General features: G+C 41.4%; 1 protein-coding gene, 1 non-coding gene and 1 pseudogene across 10 annotated transcripts in view; 1 reads left to right on the top strand and 2 right to left on the bottom strand.

Moving 5' to 3' along the window:
* Positions 1-4,849: 4,849 nt before the first annotated feature.
* On the bottom strand, positions 4,850-4,956 carry LOC112206333 (U6 spliceosomal RNA). The gene has a single exon (XR_002940556.1). It is a non-coding gene; the product is annotated as a U6 spliceosomal RNA (small nuclear RNA).
* A 2,535-nt stretch (positions 4,957-7,491) lies between these two features.
* On the bottom strand, positions 7,492-8,683 carry LOC107969384 (chromobox protein homolog 3-like; annotated as a pseudogene).
* Positions 8,684-10,234: 1,551 nt separating this feature from the next.
* The window catches only part of SMCHD1 (structural maintenance of chromosomes flexible hinge domain containing 1), a 147,859-nt gene continuing 130,312 nt past the window's right edge, over positions 10,235-27,781 (top strand). For 6 of the 9 annotated variants that reach the window (XR_010151859.1, XR_010151858.1, XR_008540621.2 and 3 more), the window contains exons 1-3: positions 10,235-11,323; positions 20,865-20,940; positions 21,579-21,740. Coding sequence is in view for 5 of the 9 variants with exons in the window: in XM_512045.8 (XP_512045.2) it covers positions 11,138-11,323; positions 20,865-20,940; positions 21,579-21,740 (424 nt within the window). In the remaining 4 variants the exon portion in view is untranslated. The remainder of the gene's footprint in view (positions 11,324-20,864; positions 20,941-21,578; positions 21,741-27,781) is intronic. The other 3 variants (XM_054671725.2, XM_016933406.4, XM_063795541.1) reach the window with 2 other exon arrangements.

The following is a 27,781-nucleotide window of genomic DNA, read 5'->3' as shown; positions in this document are numbered from 1 at the left end:
CAACCACATATCTTTAAGGCAGCAATGGCATAAAAAAAAAACAAAGCAAAACCAACTACATGACACTCCGGAAAAGGAATAAGATGAGGTGGTTTGCCCCAGTGGACATCAAAATATAATACAGCTAGAGTAATTAAGGAAGTGTAGTATTAGTAGAGAGGGTGAAAAATTGACCAACAAACAGGCTAGACAATCCAGGAACAGAGGCATGCATTTATGGAAACTTGGTATGTAACAGTACGTCACACATAATACAGCAGGGGAAGGATAGACTATTCAATAAATGATGATCAGACAATTTGAAAAAAAAAGGAGTTGGAGCCTCTTTTAGTATAATACATAAAAATCAACTTTGCACAATTTAAGGACTAATTGTTTTTTTTTTTTTAAACGGAGCCTGTCTCTGTCACCCAGGCTGGAGTGCAGTGGCACGATCTCGGTTCACTGCAACGTCTGCCTCCCAGGTTCACGTGATTCTCCTGCCTCAGCCTCTTGACTAGCTGGGACTACAGGCGTGTGCCACCACGACCAGCTATTTGTGTATTTTTAGTGGAGACGGGGTTTCGCCATGTTGGCCAGGCTGATGTTGAATTCCTGATCTCAGGTGATCTGCCCTCCTTGGCCTCCCAAAGTGCTGGGATTACAGGCGTGAGCCACCATGCCTGGCCATTAAGTGTTTTTAATAGAAAAATTTTAAACTTCAAAAATAAAATTTGAGGCCAGGTACGTTGGCTCATAACTGTAATCCCAGCACCCTGGGAGGCCGAGGTGGGTGGATCACCTGAGGTCAGGAGTTCCAGACAAGTCGAGCCAACGTGGTGAAACCCCATCTCTATTAAAAATACAAAAATTAGCTGGGCGTGGTGGCTGGCGCCTGTAATCCCAGCTACTTGGGAGGCTGAGGCAGGAGAATCGCTTGAACGCAGGAGGTGGAGGTTGCAGTGAGCTGAGATCGCAAAACTGCACTCCAGCCTGGGCTACGAGAGTGAAACTCCGTCTGAAAATAAATAAATAAATAAAATAAAATAAAATTTGAAAATGCCTTTGTATTAGAGGAATTCTTAGAGACCAAAAAGTACAAATCATAATGGAAAGAATTTGATAAGTTCAAACATACTAAGATCGAGAACTACCATTCATTAAAAGGTCTCACAAAGAAAGGGAAATTACAAATCACAAACTGGGAAAAGATGTTATATAGACATAACCAACAAAATTTGAGTTCCACAATATGTGGAGAACTTTTAAAAAATCAATAGGAAAAAATCAAGTAATTTCATAAAAAACCCAGCACATTTAGCCAAGTGTGGTGGCCCGCACCTGTAGCCCCAGCTACTTGGGAGGCTAAGGTGGGAGAATACCTTGAGCCAGGAGGCTGAGGCTGCAGTGAGCCTGATTGTGCCACTGCACTCCAGCCCAGGCAACAGAGCAAGACCCTGTGTAAAAAAAAAATAAGGCCAGGTGTGGTAGCTCACTCACGCCTGTAATCCCAACACTTTGGGAGGCCGAGGCGGGCGGATCATCAGGTCAAGAGATTGAAACCATCCTGGCCAAAATGGTGAAACCCCGTATTTTTCTACTAAAAATACAAAATTAGCTGGGCATGGTGGCGCGTGCCTGTAGTCCCAGCTCCTCGGGAGGCTGAGGCAGGAGAATCGCTTGCACCAGGGAGGCGGAAGTTGCAGTGAGCCAAGATTGCACCACTGCACTCTAGCCTGGGCACAGAGCCAGACTCCGTCTCAAACAACAACAACAACAACAAAAGGCACAAGCCATGAATAAGCATTTCATAGAAGAGGAAACACAATTAGGAAATACTCATATGAAAAGGTGCTCAATCTTTTTTTTTTTTTTTTTTTTTTTTTGAGACAGAGTCTTGCTCTGTCATCCAGGCTGGAGTGCAATGGTGTAATCTCGGCTTACTGCAACTTCCGCCTCCCAGACTAAAGCAACTTTCGTGCCTCAGCCTCTCAAGTAGCTGGGATTACAGGCAGGTGCCAGAACGCTGGCTAATTTTTTGAATTTTTAGTAGAGACGGGGTTTTGCCATGTTGGCTAGGCTGGTCTCGAACACCTAGCCTCAGTTGATCTGCCTGCCTCGACCTCACAAAGTGCTGAGATTACAGGTGTGATCCACCACACCCAGCCTCAATCTCATTTATAACGAGGTAGGTGCAAATTACAACCACAATGAGGTACTATTTCACATCTACCAGATTGACAAACATTTTCAAAAGTAAAACACTCCTACATTTTGACAAGGTAGTGGAGCAGCAGGTCTTCTATACTGCTGGAAAATAATTTGGCATTATCAGGTAAGTGTGTAAATTAGCCATATTCTATGACATTTGATATATAACCTATGCAATATTATATCCATTGCATAAGAACATCATGATACAACAGACACATACTCATAGAAGCTTGATTTCTAAAAAGTAAAAGCAAACAAAGAAACCAAAGACCTGGAAATAATTTAAATGTTCATTGATAGGAGAATGGAAAGACAGTGGTGTACTCGTATCAAGAAATACTATATAACAGTAAAACAGAATAAAAAAAGAATGAACTACAGTAACTTGCATCAACATTATTGAATCTTACAAATATGATGAACAAAAAATGAGCAGAAGAATGTATATATGTACACATAGTTCAAAAACTCAAAAACTAAATAATTTATTACAAACAGAAGGAAAACAAATACCTACAAATTTCAGAATAGAGAATACTTCAGTAGTAGAGAGATGTCATTTTGGAAGGGGCTTACTGGGGTCTTTAAAAGCATCAATAATGCTCTTTTATTTAAGTTAATGGTTTTAAGACAGATGTGTTTGTCTTTTCACAGACGTTTAGATTATGTATACTCTTTTGTATGCATGAAATATTTCATGATATAAAAATGTAGAAACAGACTGAACAAGAAAATGTAAAGTGTTTGTAGAGGTACTGGCAGTTTAAGAACTCAATAAATTCTAAGTACCGTTTTTCATATGTAAGTAAAAAATCAACTACATGTATTTTTTTTTTTTTTTTTTGAGACGGAGTCTCGCACTGCTGCCCAGGCTGGAGTGCAACTGTGCAATCTCGGCTCACTGCAACCTCCGCCTTCTGGGTTCAAGCGATTCTTCTGCCTCAGCCTCCGGAGTAGCTGGGATTACAGGCATGTGCCACCACGCCCGGCTAATTTTATGTTTTTAGTAGAGACAGAGTTTCTCCATGTTGGTCAGACTGGTCTTGAACCCTTGACCGCAGGTTATCCGCCCGCCTCAGCCTAACTATATGGATTTTTGAAGGAAAAATAATCAGTGCTTTACAATCAAAATAAACGTGTAATCAAACAGGTAACAAAAAACTTTTTTTTTTTTTTGGAGATGGAGTCTTGCTCTGTCGCTCGGGCAGGAGTGCAGTGGCGCGCGATCTTGGCTCACCGCAACCTCTGCCTCCCTAGTTCAAGCGATTCTCCTGCCTCAGCCTCTCGACTAGCTGGGACTACAGGTGTGCGCCACCACAACCAGCTAATTTTTATATTTTTAGTAGAGACGGGGTTCGCCAAGTTGACCAGGCTGGTCTCAAATTTCTGACCTCGGGTGATCCGCCCGCTTCAGCCTCCCAAAGTGCTGGGATTACAGGCGTGAGCCACTGTACCTGACCAAGAAAAGGATTTATAGGCATTGATAGAGTGCCTTGAAGAAAGAGAAAGGCAAAGGATTTTATCCAGATTAAAAAAGAGATTCCCTGTAGGGTGGTAAAATGGCCTGGTTCCCCCCTCCCCAAAATAGCTATATGTATATATAGGCAAATGGGATTAAAAATAACCCTTGCAAATGGCGCTTATGTCCTAATCAGCACAAAAGCAGCAGGAAGCCACTAGATCTAAACAGGTTGCCTTGTAGACATGGATGAGCCTCTACCCCTACCACCCAGAAGCATCAAACTTGTTAAAACTGGGAATGAGTCTGGGCACAGCGGCTCATGCCTGTAATCCCAGCATTTTGGTAGCCTGAGGTGGGTGGCTCACTTGGGCTCAGGGGTTCAAGACCAGCCTGGACAACATGGTGAAAACCCATCTCTACAAAAAATACAAAAATTAGACGGACATGGTGGTGCACGACCATGGTCCCAGCTACTCAGGAGGCCGAGGTGGGAAGACGGTTTGAGCCCAGAAAGTAGAGGCTGCAGTGAGCTGAGATCCTGACACTGCACTCCAGCCTGAGAGACGGAATGAGACCCTTTCTCAAAAACAAAAACAAACAAACAAAAACTGGGAATGAAGGAACTCCAAAATGTTCTCTACCAGTTTGGTAGATTTGGGGCTCTAAGTCACAAATTATATTACAGAAAGTATTTTAACTGGCAAAGCCTGAATTCATGTCACTACAATTGTTTTTCTCTCTCCAGAAATAATAAAAATAAATAAATTTGAGAAGATAGAGGTATTAAAAAAATCACTTTCATCCTGTAGAATTCCCCACAAATGGGCAAAATAAAAAATAACCCCCCAAAATCACTTTCCTTGCCCTTCTTTTTTTTTTTTTTTTTTTTTTTTTGAGACGGAGTCTCGCTCTGTCATCAGGCTGGAATGCAGTGGCACGATCTCAGCTCACTGCAACCTCTGCCTCGCAGGTTCAAGTGATTCTCCCGAGTAACTGGGACTACAGGAGCACGCCACCACACCCAGCTAATTTTTGTATTTTTAGTACAGACGGGGTTTCACCACGTTGGTCAGGATGCTCTCAATCTCTTGAACTTGTGATCTGCCCATCTCAGCCTCCCAAAGTGCTGGGATTACAGGCGTGAGCCACCATGCCCAGCCCTTGCCCTTTATTTTCTAGGTATTTTTATTTTTTTATAATGTGGAATGTTTCCCGAATTTGTGTGTCTTCCTAGTGCAGGGGCCATGCTAATCTTCTCTGTATCATTCCCATTTTAGTATATGTGCTGCCAAAGCAAGCACAATTTTCTAGGTATTTTTATTTGGGGGAAATTTAATCTCATCAGCAAATCCTAACAAGACTGCTTTTTCTTTTCCTTCTTTTTGCCAGCTACCGTATATCTGCAACATTTTTTCAAACTTGTCTCATCTCAGTGTACAGATACAGTGCTATTCTCCATATCGGGATTTTTGTAAGCCTATCTCTATTGTGGGAGTGGACCACACAGGGGCTTGGCTGCATGACTAGCTTTGGCCAGTGGGACATTAGAAAACGTGATGCAGGCCAGGTGCGGTGGCTCACACCTGTAATCCCAGCATTTTGGGAGGCCGAGGCAGGTGGATCACTTGAGGTCAGGAGTTGGAGACCAGCCTGGCCAACATGGTGAAATGTCATCTCTACTAAAAATAGAAAAATTAGCCCGGTGTGGTGGCGTGCACCTATACTCTCAGCTACTACGGAGGCTGACGTGGAAGAATTGTTTGAACTCAGGGGACAGGGGCTGCAGTGAGCTGAGACCACGCACTGCACTCCAGCCTGGGTGACAGGATGGGGCTCAGTCTCAAAAAAAAAAAAAAAAAAAGAAAGAAAATGTGATGCAAGCAGAACTTCCATAAGCACTTGCACACTGGAGCCTTTTCTTTTGGAACGCTGTGACAACCAAGTAAGAAACCAAGTTATGCTATTAGAGATGCCTACTAGAGGAAAATTGATGCGCTCCAACCAACAGCCTTAGCTAATTGCCAGCCATGTGAGTGAGGCCACTGTGAGCCATCCAGCCTTGGTGAAGCTACCAGGTGATTGCAGCTGTTGAAGTGATCTCAAGTGAGACCAGCAGAAGATCTCTTCAGCTGAGCTTAGCCCAAATTGTCGATCACAAGCAAATAAATGATTCCTCTTTAAGCCACTAAGTTATTTTTATTTTTAAAAATATAAAGCTACGTATTGATCGCTATTCAGCAGTATCTGCAAGAAAGTAAGCAATACACACTCAGGTAACAACATTCTTATTACTATAGTGTTATTGTTTTTCCTGGCTTCTTCTGAACCAGTAACCTAAATAGTGAAATGATTGAGCCTACATGTAATGAATGGGTTGAGGTAAAGAAAAAGCATGCAAGTCAAGAGTTTACATTGCAATTGTTCACCCATGTATGCCACCAGGTCTTAAACAGCAACATCTCTCACCATCTATTTAGTTTCATGAGCAAAGACATTCCATGAATTATGACCTTTTGGCCAATATAGCATAAGATTTTCAACTTTTTGTAAAGAAATGGCTCTTTAGAAGGAACCTTTAAATGCCCACTTAGCTAAGCCTTGCTTGGCTAATTAAAACACACCAGTATTGGGCTGAGAGTGGTGGTTTATGTCTGCAATCCCAGCACTTTGGGAGGCTGAGGTGGAAGGATCGCTCAAGGCCAAAAGTTAGAGCAGCTTGGAAAAGAAAGCAAGACCCTGTCTCTACAAAGAAATTTTTAAATTAGCTGGGTGTGGTGGCATATGTCTGTAGTCCTAGCTACTTGGGAGGCTGAGGCGGAAGGATTGCTTGAACCCAGGAGTTCAAGGCTGCAGTTAGCTATAATTGTACCACTGCACACCGTCCTTGGCAACATAACAAGACCCTGTCTCAAAAAAAAAAAAAAAAAGCCACATCAGTATCTGTCTGGTTTCCTCATCTGAGTGCAGAGGTTGTTGGTGATAAAATTTCTCCTTTTAGAAAGTTTTGCAAATAAACTGTTGCTTTTATATGACTATAGCTATAGACATTATGGACTCTGACCTGGCTTTTTTTTTTGAGACGGAGTTTTGCTCTTATTGCCCAGGCTGGAGTGCAATGGTGCAATCTCAGCTCACCACAACCTCCGCCTCCTTGGTTCAAGTGATTTTCCTGCCTCAGCCTCCCAAGTAGCTAAGATTACAGGCATGCACCACCATGCCCAGCTAATTTTGTATTTTTAGTGGAGATGGGGTTTCTCCATGTTGGTCAGGCTAGTCTTGAACTCCCAACCTCAGGTGATCCGCCCGCCTGGCCTCCCAAAGTGCTGGGAATACAGGCATGAGCCACCGTGCCCGGCTCTGATTTGGCTTCTTTAAATTGTGCAATTTAAATTGTTTACATTGTATTTAACTTGGCCAACTAATTACAAATTATTCAATTTGAAACACTGTGGATTTAGGTAAAATTTTAACTTAAGATGATCTATTCTTTGGGCTGCTTAGAACGATGGCATTCCAGAAGAAAACTTGAATTTACCCATGATTGTGAAATGCTATTTCTTAGTTCATGTAAAATAAAAAACAAAACCACAACTATGTACATGTATATTTACATATGCACAAACAAACAAAAATTCAGAATAGCCTTAGGCATTATAGGTTAAACACAAGTTATGATTGAGTAATGATTATGGAAAATGTTCCCAACATTTAGAAAAGAGGAAATAATATACCATGGAACCAAATATTCTTTTCTGGTAAATGAAGCAGCTACAGAAAGCTTTTTCTACTTGTTCAAAAGTAACAAGTGCTATTGATGAAAAAAACCCCAACAAATACCCAAAACAAACCAACCCCAAAAACTCTTTTGATTCTACTTCAAAACAAGATTTTGCAGTAGAAAATAGATTTCATTAGAAAATAGCTGGCCAGGCAGGGTGGCTCACGTCTGTAGTCCCAGCACTTTTGGGAAGCCAAGGCAGGAGGATCACTTGAGCCCAGAGTTTGAGACCAACCTGGGCAACATAGTGAGACTCTATCTCTATTTTTTAAAAAATAGAATATTTCACACTAATAAGAAAATCAAGACCTAGGTTTTACACACACACACACTATATGGCAGTATACTGCAGTGCAACAATTTTTGAGTTTCATTTTCTGGACAGGAATGCCAAGTTAGTCTCTCTTCATAAAAATAATTTGCAATTTGAGGACACTTCGTGTTTGCCCCTTTGCGTTTGCCTCTTTGCCAGCACCAAGTCAGCCTCGTCTGAGTCTTTGCATTCCATTAGAAACATTAATTATTCACTGCAGTCTGTGGCACCAATTCTTTGCTTAGGATCAAGAGTTCTGGCAAAGTCTCCTGGTTTTTCAGCAGCATCCCTTTCATTTGCTGTCATCAGATTCACTATCGGATAAAGATTTTCTTTTTGTACTATCTTTTCCTTTACCAGTTTTTTTGAGGATTAAGAAATAGTTCAATGAACTCAGGAAAACCTAAGTTTTCTTCAGGTTCTCAATTATTGTCAGCAAGTGTAAATCCTTTCCGCTTCAGGGAATATTCCACCTTCCCATTCACCACACCTTGGTGTAGTACTTTTTCCACCACAAAATCCTCAGGCTCTGCTTCATCAGCTTTTATACCCTTTCCACTAAGTCTTTTGTCCCATTTTTTTGCAATGTACAGTGGCCCTCAGTATCCTCGGGTTCCGCATTCCTGGATTCTATCAACCGAGGATAGAACATATTTTAAAATCACAATAAAACAAAAAAATACAAATGAAAAACAATACAGTATAACAACCATTTACATAGCATTTATATTGTATTAGGTATTATAAGTAATCTAGGATGTATGTAGGTTATATGCAAATACTTCGCTCTTTTATATGAGGGACTTGAGCAGCCTTGGATTTTCCTATCCATGGGGGTCCCGGTCCAGAAACCAATTTCCCAAGGATACCAAAGGACGACTGTAGTTTTACTGGAGGCCATTTTTAATTGCAGACATGAAGAGCTATTGTTCACCATCTCGTTCACCATCTCTGAGCTGCACTTGGTCTGGGTCTGTGGCATCTCAAATCCTGCCTGACTCAAGCTTGAGCTACATGCAAGGAGGAAGGGAATGGGGGAACTTCTTCAGGGGCCACTAAGTTTGGGGGAAGTTCGTTATGTAGCAATAAATAACTGATACAAGGCCACTTAAATATTTTACTCTGTAGTAAGCTAATTAACAAAAACTAAGAGTCAATTGAAGAGAACTCATTAAGGAAGTTGGTCATTTCAAACGCTTTTATTTACTTGTGATTAAAATTAAATAAAGAACAAACTCGTCATCTTTCTTTGATGAAAAAATTGTTTGATATTCTGAGAACAAAAGTGATGCCATACTGCCATTAAGAAACTGATTCAGACTCGATCTCTCAACAAGGTAAGACATCAATGTTCCCATCAAGAGCTGCCCATAATACTGCAGTACACTTCTCTGGCACCATTAAAAAAAAAAGTCTCTTAGAGATGATCCTGAAATCTCTTCTAAAGACATGAAAGAGGTGTGCTTGTATAATCTGGTATCACAAAGAAATGAGAAATTGCCCTGATGACGAATCTCCAGCTCTAATCTCAATTTGCTGAAGTAGAGAGGCAATTCATCTTACCCATTAACTAAGAATTAGAAAAACAATTTGTGTTTTTCTTTGAGTCATTTAACTCAAATACCACTATATAAAGGAATAGAATGAGACATTCGCATGAATTTGAAAGGTAAATAAAACATCAGACTTCAAAGAAATTCCATTAGAATCGGGGGTTACTTTTTTGTTTTCTTCTCCTCCACCTCCACCTTAAGGAACATGAACGGCATTTGGCCACAGTTTATGTCTTTCCAATTTTATCTTCCACCATCTACCGCTCAGTTCTCCTCACTTCCAGCCAAACAATGTATGTTCCCCAAACACGCCTTCACAATTTCGTTCTAGTTGGTGTCTACCTCTAGTATATGTGTAGTCAATTTATACACACATTCCCCACGATCTTGAAACGTCTTGACATCCACAAGCAAATCTAGGTTTCTAACATAACACTAACTTTGTAAGTCTGTCCATATAAGGTTTTAGCAAACCTAGTAAAACAGAAAACGCACTATTATCCAGGCTTATATTCTGAGATTTGAAAAACCCCTCTATCTGCTACCTTTGGGTTTCTGAATTTACATACCACTCTCAAGTATACAATATTCACGATTTCTAAGAATCGGAGAGTAAACCTAGTCCTCTAACAATGGCATTTTATTTGTTGAGTTAGGGCACTACCTGCCCACGATGAGGATAGTTAATGAAACGTTGCCCGGTAATGACGATTAAAGGCTTTTATTGAAAACGTATTAGGCCTTAAGAATTTTGCGAACATCTAATTTAACCCTAGTAACTGTGGCGTGGGTTCTTTCAGAATTTACAGGCACGTGGGAGACCGCGAAGCGCAGGTAGCGTTAAAACTAGGGCGCTGGAGTCACCCCCGTACCCCGAATGCCGTCGGCGCTCTAGGGCCCCCAGAGGGTGCGGGCTGGGACGCTGTGACGTCACAGAGCGCCCTTCTGACGTTCTCACGGACCAGCTTTGTCTCGGGGGCCCACGCTGGAGCCCACCCAGTACTACTAAGAAATGAGGAGGAAAAAGGGGCGCCGGCTCTCGTAGCGCCTATTTTCTCGGCAGAGGGACCCACGTGCTCGCTTTGGTGGACTCTGCGCCCGGCGAGTACCGCCGGCCTGAAGCTTCCCGCCGCCGCGTCCACGCGACCCAGCCAGAGAGGGCTCAGTCAGCCGGCGCGGCACCTACAAGCTCAGTCGGGATCATGGAGAGGCGGGAAGGCAGCGGGGCCCTTTCCACAGAGAGAACACAGCTCTTCGGGAGATTCCCCCGCTGCCCCCGAGCCCTGCTCTCCCGCCTCGGCTTCTGAGGACTACCCGCAGGGAGCAGGCACCCGCAAAAGATTCAGCCTCCTTCCAACTTCGCGAGGGCCGAGGGGGCGGGCCCCGGGCGCGCGCGCGGCGAAGCCCCGCCCCTGCCCGCGCGGCCTGCTGGATTCGCCCCGCCCCTCGCTGTCGCCCGCCACCCGCCACCGCTCTTCCTCCTGCGCCACAGTCCCGGCGGCGGCGCTGGTCGCGGGTCGCACCGTGAGGCTTGTGTGGGCGGCGATAGGCGCTGGGCCCGGGCCCGGTGAGGAGCGCGCCGTGCGTCCCCTTCTCCTCAGGAGTGGCGGGCCGCGGAAGTGACGTGGTGCACGGGCAGGAGCGCGTTTGAATCGGTTCCCGGGTGATCCTCGCGCCTGCCGCTGCTCGGCCGCCGCCGCTGAGGAGGAGCTGCAGCGCGCCGGGCCGAGGCCTCGAGCCGCCCCTGGAGCTGGAGCTGAAGGCGCCGCGCGGAGCGCGCACCTCAGCCCTGAGCCCGGCGGCGGCAGGCGTCGCTGTCTTTTCTCCTTTTCCCCAATATGGCAGCGGCGGACGGCGGCGGGCCTGGTGGGGCCTCTGTGGGGACTAAGGAGGATGGCGGAGGCGTCGGCCACAGGATGGTGTACTTGTTTGATCGGCGCGAAAAGGAGTCCGAGCTCGGGGACCGGCCTCTGCAGGTCGGGGAGCGCTCGGACTACGCGGGATTTCGCGCCTCTGTGTGTCAGGTACGCGAAGGGGCGAGGAAGGGATGCGCGTGTAGACTTGGGGGTGGGAGGGTGATGAGAAACTCAACTTGCTCACTGAGGGCAATAAACCTGTCACCCGGTCCTGGTCCTGCGGCCTTGGCTTCCCTCTCCCGTGTGCCCGCCATGTCCGTGACCTGGTGGCCGGACGCCTCGGGCGGGCCCTGGCCCGGGCCTCGAAGTGCAGAGCCGGCTCCCCCGTGGCCCTCCCTCTGCCTCCGCTCCTTTTACGGGAGGCCTTGCCGCCCCGGGTTGAGACCTCAGCGTTTGTTGGCCCTGGGCGAGCTTAGCCCGATTGCGGCCCTGCAGTCTAGGGAGAGCTGTTGGTGGTGTCTGTTTTTACTTTGTAACTTTTTTAAAACGAGAGAAGGGAGTTAACACCCAGGGGCTCTGTTGTGAGTGTTGCGACGGTGGGAAGTTGTGAAATTCCTGGAGTCATCTCCCCCAAGTTCATTAGATGATGCGGGGTGTCCCCGGGTTGCCCTGTCAAGGTTGCAGGTCCTTCTGGGGCGGGGCGGCGGGGGGGATCCTTCCGCACGGAGACACTTGTCCAAGTCAGCTTTGCAGGTAGAGCTGGCCTTCTGATTGTCTGAGCCCTAACCCTTGGGAATTTCTAAACCAAGTCAAAGGTTGGTATGGGTGGCTGTGGAACACCAGAAAACGTACCTACCCCGTGTATTGGTTTGCTTTAAAAATGAACGTGTAGGGAAATCTGCTTTAAACTGTGAGGTACTTTATAGATATGAGGTGGTGGCATTGCCTGAGCTTTGAAGAAGGAATATTGTCATGCTCTGAATTAACCATATGAGGTCCCTTTTTAAGCTGTTAAGAACACTTAGCTTCCAAGGGAAAAAAAGAACTTTGAAGCCGTGTTTTGTCGTGAGGCTGATAGGTTTAGAAATGTTCTAGACCATATAACTGTATGGTTGCTGAAATAATTGAAATTGTGATCCGTAGAATGAAAACGATTTGAGAAGTAAGGACTTTCTTTTGTTCACAGCTGTAGTCCCAGCGTCTAGAACTGTGCCTGCGACATTGTAAATGCCCAGATTAGAATGGATAAATGAATGAAGACAAAAACCTATCCCCTCAAGTTAATTCTGTGCCTGAATGTAGTAGATTCCCGTTGTGTTTGAAAAGTGAATGAATGCTCATCTTTTTTGTTGAATGCTTTGTATTCAGAACCATTCTACAAAAGGGAAACTTTTTACGTTTATTATGTTTATAGTAAAAATATCAGTACATTAAAGAAAATATGGAACCAGAGGGGGGAAACGAGTAAATCTTTTACTCGCTGTAAAACTACTATATGACTACTCTTAGCACCTGAGGTTATGTCTTTTCAGCCTTCCTCCTCCTTCCCACTCCATTTTTTAAACTACTAAAATATGTGTTTTATATTCTATTAATTTTTTCACTTAATAATGTCAGAAGTGTCTTTAAACGTAGGTCTTCAGATCAAAATTTGAAATGGTCCATTTGCTACCATTATTTACATAACCGAATCTCTCCTTTCTGTTGACATTTACATTACTTTTAATTTTTTTGATTTTAAGTAATGCTGTAATAAACATTTTCCCAGGCCCAAATATTCCCGGGCTCAGGTGATCCTCCCACCTCAGCCTCCCAAGTAGCCAGGACTACAGGTGAGCGCCACCATGCCCAGCTATGTTTTTTTTTTTTCGTATTTTTCGTACATACGGGGGTTTGGCTGTGTTGCCCAGGCTAGTCTCGAGCTCCTGGGCTCAAGAGATCCACCCGCCTCCCAAAGTGCTGGGATTACTGGCGTGAACCACTGCACCCGGTGGAAAAACATCTTTGAATACATAGCCGTTTATGTCTTTATTATTGTTTGCTTAGTTTGAAATCTTAGAACTGGATCAAAGATGAGATACATCTTTAAAGCTCTTGTTTCGTATTTTAAAATTGCTTTTTGAAAATGTTTTGCTACTTTACCCTTCCTCTAGAAATGCACTATTTCCCTCTCGTGAGATGTCTCGGTAACTCTTAGATAAATAGAGGAAGTATTATTGGCCTTTTATTACAGAAGTATAAACACAGTCGTGGAAATGGTGACTCATTACTCAGATAGTAAAGCTCAAGTTAGTATTCAAACCCAGAACCTCTGTTCATTCTGTTATACTACTCAAATGGCATTCTTTGCTGTAGGGAACAGATGTATTTATTCCTTCCTTCAATATTTCAACTGGAAAACCAAGGAAAATATTTCTTTTAACTAATTCTGTTCCTACTTCCTCCCACTTTATCCTGCTAGAAAACGTTTTAAATTTAGTTAGAAATGAGAGGGACCAACTAGTAAGAAAAAAGAAGGCTGAGAAGGCTAACTTTTTTGTTGTTAGACTTCTTTTAAGCATTATTAGATTATGCCTCAGATCCCATAACTTTGTCTCCATTACGTACTCGAAGAACTGAATTAAGTCAGTGAATTAATAATCTGAGATTACATGGTCAACAAGCAGTGAAACTGGGATTGGAATTTAGGTCAATTTGATTCCAAAGCTTATGTATACATATACATATATATATGTGTGTGTATATATGTATATGTATATATATATACAAGTATATATGTTATATATACATATATACACACACATATATACACATATATACATGTATACGCATATATACATATATACACATATATACACACACACACATATATATGTATTTTTTACACTACTCCACACTATTTATTAGAACCATCACTTTTGTCCTTAGGGGAAGAGACAAAATAATATACTAAAGTTTTTGTTAAAATGTAAATTAAACCAATAAATGTTTGTAGTGTCAGGCAGTATTATGGGTGATCCTAAACTGTTACTTATTTATTTATTTTTTTTGAGACGGAGTCTCACTCTGTTGCCCGGGCTGGAGTGCAGTGGTGCCATCTTGGCTTACTGCAACCTCTGCCACCCAGGTTCAAGTGATTCTCCTGCCTCGGCCTCTTGAGTAGCTGGGATTACAGGTGCCTGCCACCATGCCTGGCTAATTTTTATACTTTTAGTAGAGATGGGGTTTTGCCATGTTGGCCAGGCAGATCTTGAACTCCTTACCTCAGGTGGTCCACCTGCCTTGGCCTCCCAAAGTGCTGGGAATACAGGCATGAGCCACCATGCCCAGCTCTAAATTGTTATTTGAATAAAGTTCACCTCATGGAAAAGGAGAGGGAAGAAATGGAAAGGACAAATCTGCAAGAAGCACTTAGACCTCTGATAAGCAGCTGTTGACTCACCTGAGCCCTTGTGGCCTTGCAGAATCAACAATTAGAAGATGACTCATTTGGTTAGTTCTAAAATATGCCCAGATATTAAGTCCCATGTGTGCATATCCCCCCACCACCAATTTGAAGAAATTGTCTACATTTTCCTTTGTGTGGCTCCAATGTTTTTTGTTGTGCGGCTATTCTAGGTGTTTTGTATTTTAATATAAGATGTGCTCATCAATTTCTACAATAAACTTGAGATTTTGAAAAAAAAAAAAAAGCAGAAAACTATGGCTTAGTAAGTGCCATAGTAAGGTAACGAAATATAATGGAGCCACATTAAAAGCTGACTAGTTTGCAGAGTTTCAGAGCAGTGCTAATTAAGCTGTGTGCTTTCTGACTAATCCATGGATGAAAATTACCTGTTGTTCAGAGATAGTGAAAGAAAATAATTTTAAAAATAAAATTAACTGATCATTTTGGTAGGTAATCATTTTATGCACTGCAAGTCAGTTAGTCCTTAAATATTTAAGAGAAGTTGGGGACGGCATAGTGGCTTACACCTGTAATCCCAACACTTTGGGAGGCCAAGGCGGGCGGATCACCTGAGGTCAGGAGTTAGAGATCAGCCTGGCCAACATGGTGAAACCCCATCTCTACTAAAAATACAAATATTAGCTGGATCTGGTGGCGGTTGCCTGTAATCCCAGCTACTCGAGAGGCTGAGGCAGGGAGAATTACTTGAACCCAGGAGTCGGAAGTTGCAGCGAGTTGAGAACGCACCGCTGCACTCTAGCCTGGGTGGCAGAGTGAGGCTCTTGTCTCAAAAAACAAACAAACAATAATAAAATAAAATACTTAGAAAAATTGTGAATTCAAGAAATAATTTTTATAGATGAAGCAGGGAAAACAAAAAGATAGTTTATGTGTCTTAATTAAATAATAATAAATTTATAGATTAAAAATCCATGTTTTTTGTTTTTTTTTTTTTTTTTGATATGGGAGTTTCACTCTTGTCACCCAGGCTGGAGTGCAGTGGCGCAATCTTGGCTCACTGCAACCTCCGCCTCCCAAGTTCAAGCGATTCTCCTGCTTCAGCCTTCCAAATAGTTGGGATTACAGGCACCAGCCGTCATGCCCGGCTAATTTTTGTATTTTTAGTAGAGATGGGATTTTACCATGTTGGCCAGGGTGGTCTGGAACTCCTGACCTCAGGTGATCTACCCACCTCGGCCTCCGAAAGTGCTGGGATTACAGGCATGCGCCACCATGCCCCCTGAAAAATCCATGGATATTTCATATGGATGAAAAATCCATGGATATTTCATATGGATTTTTGATGTGGATTAAAAACCATGGATTTTTAATATGGATTAATTTTAAAGTTTATTGCAGCACTATTTACAATAGTAAAGACATGGGACCAACACAAATGCCTATTGATGATCAACTGGATAAAGATAATGTGGCGCATATACACCATGGAATACTATGCAGCCATAAAAAAGAATGAGATCATGTCCTTTGCAGGGACGTGGATGAAGCTGGAAGCCATCATTCTCAGCAAACTAACACAGGAACAGAAAACCAAACACTGCATGTTCTCACTCATAAGTGGGAGTTGAACAATGAGAACACATGAACATAGGGCGGGGAACATCACACACAGGGACCTGTTGTAGGGTAAGAGGCAAGGAGAGGGAGAGAATTAGGACAAATACCTAATGCATGTGGGGCTTAAATCCTAGATGACAGGTTGGTAGGTGTGGCAAACCACCATGGCACATGTATATCTATGTAGCAAACCTGCATGTTCTGCACATGTATCCAGGAACTTAAAAAAAAAAAAAGATAGTTTGTGTGTCTTAATTGAATAATAGTAGATTTATAGATTAAAAATCTATGGGTTTTTAATATGGATTAGAAATCTGTGGGTTTTTAATATGGATTAGAAATCTGTGGGTTTTTAATATGGATTAAAAAACATCTGTGGGTTTTTAATATGGATTAAACATCTGTGGGTTTTTAATATGGATTAAACATCTGTGGGTTTTTAATATGGATTAAACATCTGTGGGTTTTTAATATGGATTAAACATCTGTGGGTTTTTAATATGGGTTAAAAATAAAAAGAAAATGAACTATTTGCTCCAGTGCAGGAAAATACAGGCAATACTGGATACAATTAGATGGTCAGGAACGATAACCCGGTTGCCATTGTTTGAAGAAGAGAATAAGGTGCTAGCATTCCTATCCGTAGATAATTTGACAGCTAGGAAATAGGGGGAGTCTTCTATGTAGTTAGTGAAGGCTAAATGAACTATTACATGCAATTATCGTAGAAGAGTACTCAAAAAATCTGTAAAAAATAAAGAAAAAATAATAGACTTATGTGGGATTATATGGAATAATTAGATATGTTTAGGTGAACATAGATCTTAAAAAAATCATTTGCACATAGTTTTTCAGTAACTACAGGATGCATAATTACATGATTTAACAAGTGGGACATTGGCCAGGCCTGGTGGCTCACGCCTCTAATCCCAGCACTTTGGGAGGCCAAGGCAGGGAGATCATCTGAGGTCAGGAGTTTGAGACCAGCTGGCCAACGTGGTGAAACTCTGTCTCTACTAAAAATGCAAAAATTAGCCAGGTGTGGTGGCGCACGCCTGTAGTCCCAGCTGCTTGGGAGGCAGAGGCGGGAGAATGGTGTGAACCCGGGAGGCGGAGCTTGCAGTGAGCTGAGATCGCGCCATTGCACTCCAGCCTGCGCAACAGAGCAAGACTCCATCTCAACAACAATAACAACAAAAAACCAAAAAAAAAAAAAAAAATTGGGACATCATAGAAATAAAAAAGTAGTAATGAATTAAAAAATACACGACTGTCATGGTTATATGAAACCTAATAAAAATCTGTAAGGTCATTTTTGTCTCTGTTAAACAAATAGAATCTTCCCAGTCAGTTTATGTTCATGGCTTTATTTCTCTAGGGTAGAATTGCATGGAATATGAGTATCTTTTAAGTTTACTAAAGTATGCCAAATTAATTACTTTCTTTATGTTTGACTTTTTTTCAGTCATATCAGCAGTGTGTAAGGTACCTGTTTCTCTGTACAGAGGCCTACACTTGACGGGCTCAGAATTTAACATTTTTGCCTACCTGATGAGAATAAGTTATATTAATTTCACTGATAACTAGTGATGCTGATCTTTTTATGTTGTCTGGTCTTTTTCTTTATGACTTGTGCTATTTGCATCTTTTGAGACAGAGTCTCACTCAAAAGTCACCCAAGCTAGAGTGCAGTAGTGTGTGATCACGGCTCACTGCAGCCTCGGCTTCCCAGGCTCAGGGGATCCTCCAACCTCAGCCTCTTGAGTGGTTGTGACTACACGTGTGCACCACCATGCCCAGCTTTTTTTTTTTTTTTTTCCATTTTTTTGTAGAGATGGGGTTTTACCACATTGCCCAGGCTGGTCTTGAACTCCTGAGCTCAAGCAATCCTCCCACCTTGGCCTCCCGGAGTGCTGGGATTACAGCTGTGAACCACTGTGCCTGGCCCACTGTTTGTACCTTTTCAGAAATCCCTTTATGCTCACTCAAAATTATTTCCCTATGTGTTCTTTTACAATTTTGGGCTAATGTACAACTGCTTTAATTCTCCTGGAATTTATTTTTGTCTAAGTTAAGGTGTGGATTTTATCTGTTTCCATGTTGAGACAACTAGTTGTCTTAATATCATTCATTGGATAGTTTATTCTTTCCCCACCAATTTGTAATGTCACCTCTCTTGTTTGCTAGGCTCTGCATCCATATATATGTGGACCTGTCTAAGGACCCTCTATTCTCTTCCACTGGTCTATTCCAGGAATTTTTTTTTTTTTTTTTTTAAGACGGAGTCTCGCTCTGTTGCCCAGGCTGGAGTGCAGTGGCATGATCTCAGCTCACTGCCAGCTCCGCCTCCCGGGTTCACGCCATTCTCCTGCCTCAGCCTCCCGAGTAGCTGGGACTACAGGCGCCTGCCACCACTCCTGGCTAATTTTTTTGTACTTTTAGTAGAGACGGGGTTTCACCGTGTTAGCCAGGATGGTCTCGATCTCCTGCCCTGATCCACCCTCCTCAGCCTCCCAAAGTGCTGGGATTACAGGCTTGAGCCACCGCGCCCAGCCTATTCCAGGATATTTTAAAGTAGAAATTTTCTTATGAAAAGCTTCAGACACATACAAAGAGAGAATCATGTTATGAACCCCAGTGTACTCATCCAGATTCAAGTTAATAGGAATTTACCACACTAGGATCATTTTTGTTTTTGTAATGTATTTAAGGCATATTCTAGGTCTTAGGTCATTTCACCCCATATACTTCAGCCTGAATATGTATTATCAAACCATTAAAATAAAGCATTTTTAATATTGTCTAATGTCCGTGTCCATATTGAGTTCTCTGAATGTTTAAAAGTATCTTTTTATAGTTGGTTTGTTTAAATCAGGATCTGACATAGTCCTCACATTAAACTTGTTTTTTTTTTTGTTTCCTAATTATTTTCAATTTAAAACATTTGAGCGAATTCCTCCTCCACCAGTCTCTTTAGTTTTCCTGCAGTTGACCTCTTGAAGAAATCAACTAGGTCTTTAATATTCCACATTATGGATTTGTTTGTGCTCTTTTTTGGTGTTACTTAATTTGTTTTGTATCCATATGTATTCTGTAAACTAAAAGTTAGCTTTAAAGGCTTGATTTGATTTAGGTCCAACTTCTTTGGGGTCAGGAGGCAAAGAATGCTTTGTAGGTAGTAGTGATACTTCATATGGCATTACACTGGGAGGCACATGATGTGTGGGTGTTTCACCCACTCATAGCAATGCTAACATTAAAATCTTGGGATTCACGTGATTTCAGCAGGATTCCTCCATAAGGAAGTTTTGATCTGACTTGCCATTCCTCCTGTGTTTATTAGCTGGAATTCTTTAAGGAACAACTTTGCCTCATCAGCCAGAGCTATTTTGGTTATCCTGAAGTACCATTGATACAAGAAAAGCAGTGTAAATAATTTGTTCTTTCCCTTTAATTTGTCAGTGTTCAGAGTAAGAAGTTGGTGCCCTAGCTCATCCCAGTGGTGAGCAATAATGGTTTTTATTAATATCATTTTTGAAGATTTGAGTATCACTAGTCTAGATTTTTTAGATGTTTTCAATAAGAGTGTTAATCTTTAGACTAGTCCATTACTACCCGAAACAGAAGTCTTTTCTCTTAACTATATATTGCTGTATTGTTTCATTTTAGACAGAGCATGTATGTTTTAATTCTAATGTAAATGAAAATGTTAACCACTTTCCTAATTCTCATTTTTTGATTAATGTGATTTTACAGTTCATGTGTTCATTGGTCATTTGTATTTTATCCTTTTCATTTTTTTGTGTTTTTACTTTTTCTCTTTGTTGATCCTTGTCAACCTTTTGTTTCTTGTTGCAATTTCCCTCTAATTTTTTTTTTTCTTTGAGACGGAGTCTCATTCTGTTGCTCAGGCTGGAGTGCAGTGGCGTGATCTTGGCTCACTGCAACCTCCGCCTCCCCAGTTCAAGTGATTCTCCTGCCTTGGCCTCCTGAGTAGCTGGGATTACAGGTGTGTGCCACCACACCTGGCTAATTTTTGTATTTTTAGTAGAGACAGGGTTTCACCATGTTGGTCGGGCTGGTCTCGAACTCCTGACCTTGTGATCCGACGGCCTCAGCCTCCCAAAGTGCTGGGATGACAGGCGTGAGCTACCATGCCTGGCCAGTTTCCCTCTAATTTATAATTTGCTTTAATTTTTAAAGTTACTCGTTTGAATGGACCTGGCTGTTCTTTCCTCCGTGCTATAAAATGCTAACTTCTGTTTTCTTCTATTTTGTTTTTGCATACTTAAATATCTAGTCTATATGAACATGAGTTATGTTAAAGCTTTGTTCCAAATAAGTTGATAACTTGTACGTTGGTATGAAATACTATGTCTTTTGTCTGGGTGGGTCCTGCTGATGATGTTAAAATGCTTTTAAAACATTCCACCTAATCACTAGTGTTCCTAGGTTGCTTATAGTAGCAGAAAAAATGACCTTGTTAAGCAAGTAATTTATATAGATTTATGCACTATTAATTATGCAAAGGCAAAATTTAGATATACTGAGTTTTGTATTTCCTAGATAAGTGTAGTGATTACAGATTATAATGTACTATCAATATTTTCATATTTTTATAAATTTGAATAATACATTTATTTCCTTTGTGTAATAAGTGATTTTATTTCTTATTTTGGATAGACACTTGGCATTTCACCTGAAGAAAAATTTGTTATTACAACAACAAGTAGGAAAGAAATTACCTGTGATAATTTTGGTAGGTAAACAGTGTTACTAAGTTCATGCTTTTATATTTAATAAGGTCTAGTACATGATATAGCAGTAACTTTTATTAGATATGCATCTAAATCTGTTGATGATTTTTGTTAATTTGTTGGGATGAGGGAGGAAACTGGCTGTATGTGCATAGTTTGCACAGAGGTTATATTTTTCAAGCTTGATTATAGAAAAATAGTTGATATCAGTTATGGCTACAGAAGATGATTCTGTCTAGCACAAATCTTCTGAAGCTAATTTTGCTAACCAACTCGGATTATTCCATTATCTTTTTTTAACCTAATTAGTTTTCCAAGACCTGCTGGTTTTTCATGCCTGATTCCATGTGAATTTAACCATTCTCCATTCATGTTGACACTACGCTATTTTAGATTCTCGTCTGATTTCCTGTGATAGTTTAACTTATTAAGAATTGAGTGTTTCAAATGAATGGAAGGAAGTATTTGTGCTTGTTTCATTAATATCCTTAACATGACTTTGCTTACAGGTAGATGATTGGGGGTTTTTCTTTACCATCATTAAAGATATTTCATAGATAGAATTTGTATATTCACAATTATAAGTTCATTGAGTTTCTGATGATGACCTAGCACTTATGATTTTCACTCTTGATTACAGATGAAACTGTTAAAGATGGAGTCACCTTATACCTGCTACAGTCGGTCAATCAGTTGCTACTGACAGCTACGAAAGAACGAATTGACTTCTTACCTCACTATGACACACTGGTTAAAAGTGGCATGTATGAATATTATGCCAGTGAAGGACAAAATCCTTTGCGTAAGTATCCCATTCATACTAATTTTGATAAACTATTACCTGCCTTTATCCCCTGATTACGTATCCCATTCCTTCACTTTTTATAAATCTTCTTATTACACTTTATTAGAAGACCACTCATTTTCTTTCTTACTCAAATTCATCACGGTATTATTATGTCTTCTACCTGTGTCATCTTCAGTGAAAAAAAACTCTCCTTTAAAGCAAACCTACTAGTAGAACTTTTCTTTTCAACTCATAAGGGGTCTTGACCTATACAGCTTTCCATCGCCTGTATACTCTCTTCTCCTGATTTCCTGGCCTCCCATAGACCTTTCCCAATTAAGAAAATACTTGTTTTACTTTGCAAATACATATAGCTAGGTTGCATAAGTAAGAAGTTTGTGTTCATATTTCCATGTCTTTATCATTTCTTTCTACCTTTACTACTTGCTAGTTTCTGTCCTTTCTCTGGACCATTTGCTAGTGATCTTTACAAATCAATTAGTTTACTGAATCCTCTCTTTCAGTACTTGCCAAAGTGTCTAATACTACTTACATGTTCATCGTAAACTTTTGTATTAAAAATATTTTTTTCTCATTATATGTGTATTGTTTGCAGGAAATTAGAAAACATAGATAAGCAAATAGAACATAAAGAATATCTCTACTACCCAGACATAACCACCACTAACACTTTGGTGTTTATCATTTCAGACCTTTTCATATTATTTGATTTTTAATGGTTTTATATGGTGCATACTTCTTTAACCTACATTTTGTTTAAAAATAAAGTGAACATCTTTTGATATATATGTCTCCGTATATTTTGATAATATTTAGGTAATATAATTTATTTGAACAGTATTCTTTTTCTTTTTTTGTTTTTTGAGACAGAGTCTCTCTCTGTCACCCTGGCTGGAGTGCAGTGGTGTGATCTTGGCTCACTGCAACCTCTGCCTCCTAAGTTCAAGTGATTCTCCTGCCTCTGCCTCCCGAGTAGTTGGGATTACAGGCAGGCACCACCACGCCTGGCTAATTTTTGTATTTTTAGTAGAGACGGAGTTTCACCATGTTGACCAGGCTGGTCTTGAACTCCTGACCTCAAGTGATCCTCCCGCCTCGGCCTCCCAAATTGCTGGGATTACAGGTATAAGCCACCATGCCCGGTCTGAACAGTGTTCTTCTATTAGACATTTAGGTTGTTTTTAATTGTGTTATGGTTACAAATGACTCTGAATGTTCTTGTGACTAAATCTGTGTGTGCTTTCTTAACGTAACACTACCACTACTGTCATTACTATTGGCTACAGTGCCAGGCATTGTACCAAGTACTTATGAGCATTGTCTCATTTACTCCTTAATCCTGTGTGGTAGCTAATGTTAGGAAATAATATAGGTAAAGATCCTGATTTGCAGAATTAACTGGGGCTAAGAGATTTTAGGTGACTTGCCACACTACTAGTGAGTAGTGGAGCCAGCATTTAAACTTTAGGAGAGTGACTTCAGAGCTTGAATATATAACTAGTATATTTATTACTTCTCATGTTGTTCTTTTTGTACAAAAAAGCTCTTCTCCCATCTTAAAAACACTAAAGTCTTACTTCCTTCACTGGCTACTGCCTAAAATTTTTTGATCCTGTTTATAGCAAAACTCCTCCAGAGAGTTGAATGCATTCGCTATTAGCAGTCCTTCTCTTCCTCCCATTGTTTCTTACTCTGACCAGACGTTTTCGTCTACCACTCTACTGTACCCACGCTCTTATGGTCACCAACAGCTAAATCCAGTGATAAATTTTTAATTTTCAGTTCTAATTTTTCTTGACGTGTTACTTGGCATTGTTTTGTCACTTCTTCCTTTTTGGTATACTTTTTTCACTTGACTTTCGAGGGTCCATATTCTTGATTTTCTTCCTTTTTGCAGTGACGTGACCATAGCACACTGTAGCCTCGAACTCCTAAGCTTAAACAATCCCCCTGCCTCAGTCTCCTGAATGACTAGGACTACAAGTGCATACCACCATGCCCAGCTAATTAAAAAAAAAAAAAATTGTAGCTGGATGCAGTAGCTCATACCTGTAATCCCAGCACTTTGAGAGTCTGAGGCAGGAAGATCACTTGAGACCAGGACTTTAGGACCGGCCTGGGGGACATAATATGACCCCATCTTTACAAAAAAATACAGGAATTATTTGGACATTTTGGTGCATGCCTTGCTTAGCTACTTGGGAGGCAGAGGCAGGGGGATTGCTTGAGTGAGCCAAGGAATTCGAGGCTATAGTGAGCTATGACTGCACCCCTGCACTTCAGTCTGGGCAACAGAGTGAGCCTCTCTCTCTAAAAAATAAAAATAAAAATAAAAATAAAATTTTCTTTGTAGAGATGGAGTCTCACTATGTTGCCCAGGCTGGTCTTGAATTGCTGGCCTCAAATTATTCTCCTGCCTTGGTCTCTCAAAGCCGTGGGATTATAAGCACCTTGATTTTCTTCTTACCTCACTGCCTGCCGTTTCTTCTCTCCCCACCTTATTAATATTGAAGTGCCTTAGGGCTTAGTTCTTGCCTTTTATGTTGTATCTTACTTCCTCACTTGGTGATCAGGTCCTATCTCATGGTTCTAAATAACATCATTACGGAAGTGACTCTCACAAGGAAGAGGTAGGAAATGGTCATTTTTAGTTAAATATTGAAAATGGTGCCGGGTTTATCTCTTGAAGTCCAGTTTTATCCATCCATCTGCCCATGTGGTATCTCCTCTAGGATGTCTAAAATGGGAACCCTCATCTGCTCACTGAATTTCATACCACACATAGTTCCCCCTATCTGAATTGATTATTACTGTGTCCTTCCTGCTGCACAGGCCAAAAATCAAGTTGATACTTGTATTTCTCATACCTCTCATACCTCTTAATCTGACAGAAAATCCTTTGGGTCCTATTCTCAATGTTTTATCTTAAAATGACCATTTCTCACCATTTCTATTGCTACCACCTGGTCTGGAGGCACCATTGTATCACCCAGATTACACTAACTGGTAGTTACTGGTACCTGTCTTTTCATCCCTGTCCATAAAAGGTTGGAGAAATTAGATTGTGTCACTCGCTGCTGAAAACACTCATGGCTCCCCATTTCACTAAGAGTAAACACCAAAGTCGTTACAGTTGCCTGCAGGGACTTACTAGCTCTGCTTTGTACTTCTCTGACTTTGTTTCTACTACCTTTCTTACTTTTTCACTCCCCTTCACTGCCATCCATATTCTCAGCTTAGGGCCCTCTGCTTGGAATGCTTTTCCTCCAGTTAGCCCTGCACTCATTTCTTCACTTCCTCCAAGTCTTGGTTATCTGTTGTGTTCTCAACAAAACTTAGTCTATTTAATTGCAACTGTATTCCTTCTGTGTCTTTACTGTTACTTGATTTCATTTCTCTGCTGTTTCTTTTTTCTCTATTGCACAAACCATCTTCTAACATGCTATAGAATTTATTTATTATGATTATATTTTCTTTCCCATATTCCTCCATTAGAATGTTAAATCCCTGAGAACAGAACCTTCATCTGCTTTATTCAGTTCCTAGAACAATGCCTGGCACATAGGTGCTTAAATATTTTAAAATTTAGTGAATCTGGCTGGGCTCACGCCTGTAATCCCAGCACTTTGGGAAGCCGCGGCGGGCAGATTACTTGAGGTCAGGAGTTCGAGACCATCCTGGCCAACATGATGAAACCCCGTCTCTACTAAAAGTACAAAAATTGGCCAGGCATGGAGGTGGGTGCCTGTAATTCCAACTACTCGAGAGGCTGAGGCAGGAGAATCGCTTGAACCTGGGAGGCGGAGCTTGTAGTGAGCTGAGATCATGCCACTGCCACTCCAGCCTGGGCACCAGAGGGAGACTGCATCTAAAAAAAAAAGAAAGAAAATTGAGTGAATCTTTTAATTCTTTTTTTTCTTTTTTTGAGATGGAGTTTGGCTTGTTGCCCAGGCTGGAGTGCAATGGCGTGATCTCGGCTTACCACAACCTCCGCCTCCTGGGTTCAAGCAGTTCCCCTGCCTCAGCCTCCCAAGTAGCTGGGATTACAGGCATGCACCACCACACCTGGCTAATTTTGTATTTTTAGTAGAGATGGGGTTTCTCCATGTTGGTCAGGCTGGTCTCAAACCCCTGACTTCAGGCGATCTGCCCGTCTCGACCTCCCAAAGTGCTGGGATTACAGGCATGAGCCACTGCACCTGGCCCATGAATCTTTAATTATTTTCCTGGGGATAAATTGCTAAGTGTATAATTATAGAGTCAACAGAAGTATTTTAAACTCTTAATGTAGTTTATGTTTCATATTGATCAGTTTCCATCATGCCATCATTATGAAATGATATGAAAACCATATCAGTTGAAACCATATCAGTTGAAAACCGTATCAGTTTTCATTCATACCATCATTATATGGATAAGCAGAAAACCCCAGTGTTTAAAATCTTGCCTTGATTTCTGTGACTTTACAGTACATTCCCGGGTCTTTCCCTACTTCTGTTTCCCTACTTCTGGTTCTTTTTGACTCTGGTGGACATTTCTTCAAGTTATGTTGATCTTTTCTTTTCTTTTCTTTTTTTTTTTGAGACAGAGTCTCGCTCTGTCGCCCAGGCTGGAGTGCAGTGGCACTATCTCGGCTCACTGCAAGCTCCGCCTCCCGGGTTCACGCCATTCTCCTGCCTCAGTCTCCTGAGTAGCTGGGACTACAGGCGCCCACCAGCACGCCTGGCGAATTTTTTTGTATTTTTTTAGTAGAGACGGGGTTTCACTGTGTTAGCCAGGATGGTCTTGATCTTCTGACCTGAAGATCCGCCTGCCTCGGCCTCCCAAAGTGCTGGGATTACAGGCGTGAGCCACCGCGCCTGGCCTTGATCTTTTCTTTTTATACTTTCAGTAAACTGATCCAAGCCTTAACTGTTGTACCTGTGTGATGAAGCAAATTTCTTTTTCCCCTCTTCTTTTTCATCTAATTAGATTCTAAATTCTACTTATTTCTTCCTTCCAAATTTCTCTTTAAGTTTCTTTTCCTGCCATTTCCTACAGTGTCCCTTCTTCATTTTCTGGAGTTACTACCTTAGCCAGACCCTTGTACATAATCTGATTTGTGGTAACTTCTTTGCAATTCGTTTATAAACATAGCTGTCCTTGGAGTGTTTAGGGTGAGTAGAAGTGCTTGCTGGAGTGCTACTTTGGTTTTTTTGTTTTTGTTTTTGAGATAGAGTCTCGCTCTGTTGCCCAGGCTGGAGTGCAGTGGTGCAATCTTGGCTCACTGCAACCTCTGCCTCCCAGGTTCAAGCGATTCTCCTGCCTCAGCCTCCCGAGTAGCTGGGATTATAGGCACCAGCTACCACGGCCAGCTATTTTTTTGTATTTTTAATAGAGATAGGGTTTCACTGTGTTGGCCAGGCTGGTCTCAAACTCCTGACCTCATGTCATCAGCCTGCCTCGGCCTCCCAAAGTGTTGGGATTACAGGCGTGAGCCCACATCCAGCGTGAAGTGCTACTTTGGATTAATTACAGCTTTTGTTGGGTTAAGCTTCTGCAGAATTAAGATACGTAAATTTGATATGTTTCCTTTCTTTTTACTAAAGGGATAAAAGCAGGAAATAGTGTGAATAGTGACCTTGAAGAAAGGAGAATATTAGTTAATGTTGAGCCAGTGATAAATTGAATGTCAGGTTGGTGGTGTGGTAGTGAATCTATAGCAGTTCTGTGTCAGTTGAACAGATGTATTCTGCCACTTGAAAAATTTGTTAGTCATAAGAATTCTATATCCAAATTAGCTTTCAAGAGACACTTATCTTGCAGATGAGCAGTATAGGAAATTTTAAAAAAAGACACTTATTATCACTTCATATTTGCCCTCGTATTTCTAAATGTGCTTACTTTGGACTTGTGCTTGATGTAATTACATACTGCAGACTATTTGATTTTATGGTTATGGTCTTCTGTTTGTCTCTTAATGTCTGTATGTCTGTCTTTAGATTATAAACTCCTTGAAGCCAGGAATCATGGCTGGCTGACTCATGCTGTATAGT

The sequence above is a fragment of the Pan troglodytes genome, chromosome 17 (assembly GCF_028858775.2).
Source record: "Pan troglodytes isolate AG18354 chromosome 17, NHGRI_mPanTro3-v2.0_pri, whole genome shotgun sequence".
In the NCBI taxonomy this organism is placed as follows: Eukaryota; Metazoa; Chordata; class Mammalia; order Primates; family Hominidae; genus Pan; species Pan troglodytes.
This window is presented reverse-complemented; position numbering and strand designations above follow the sequence as displayed.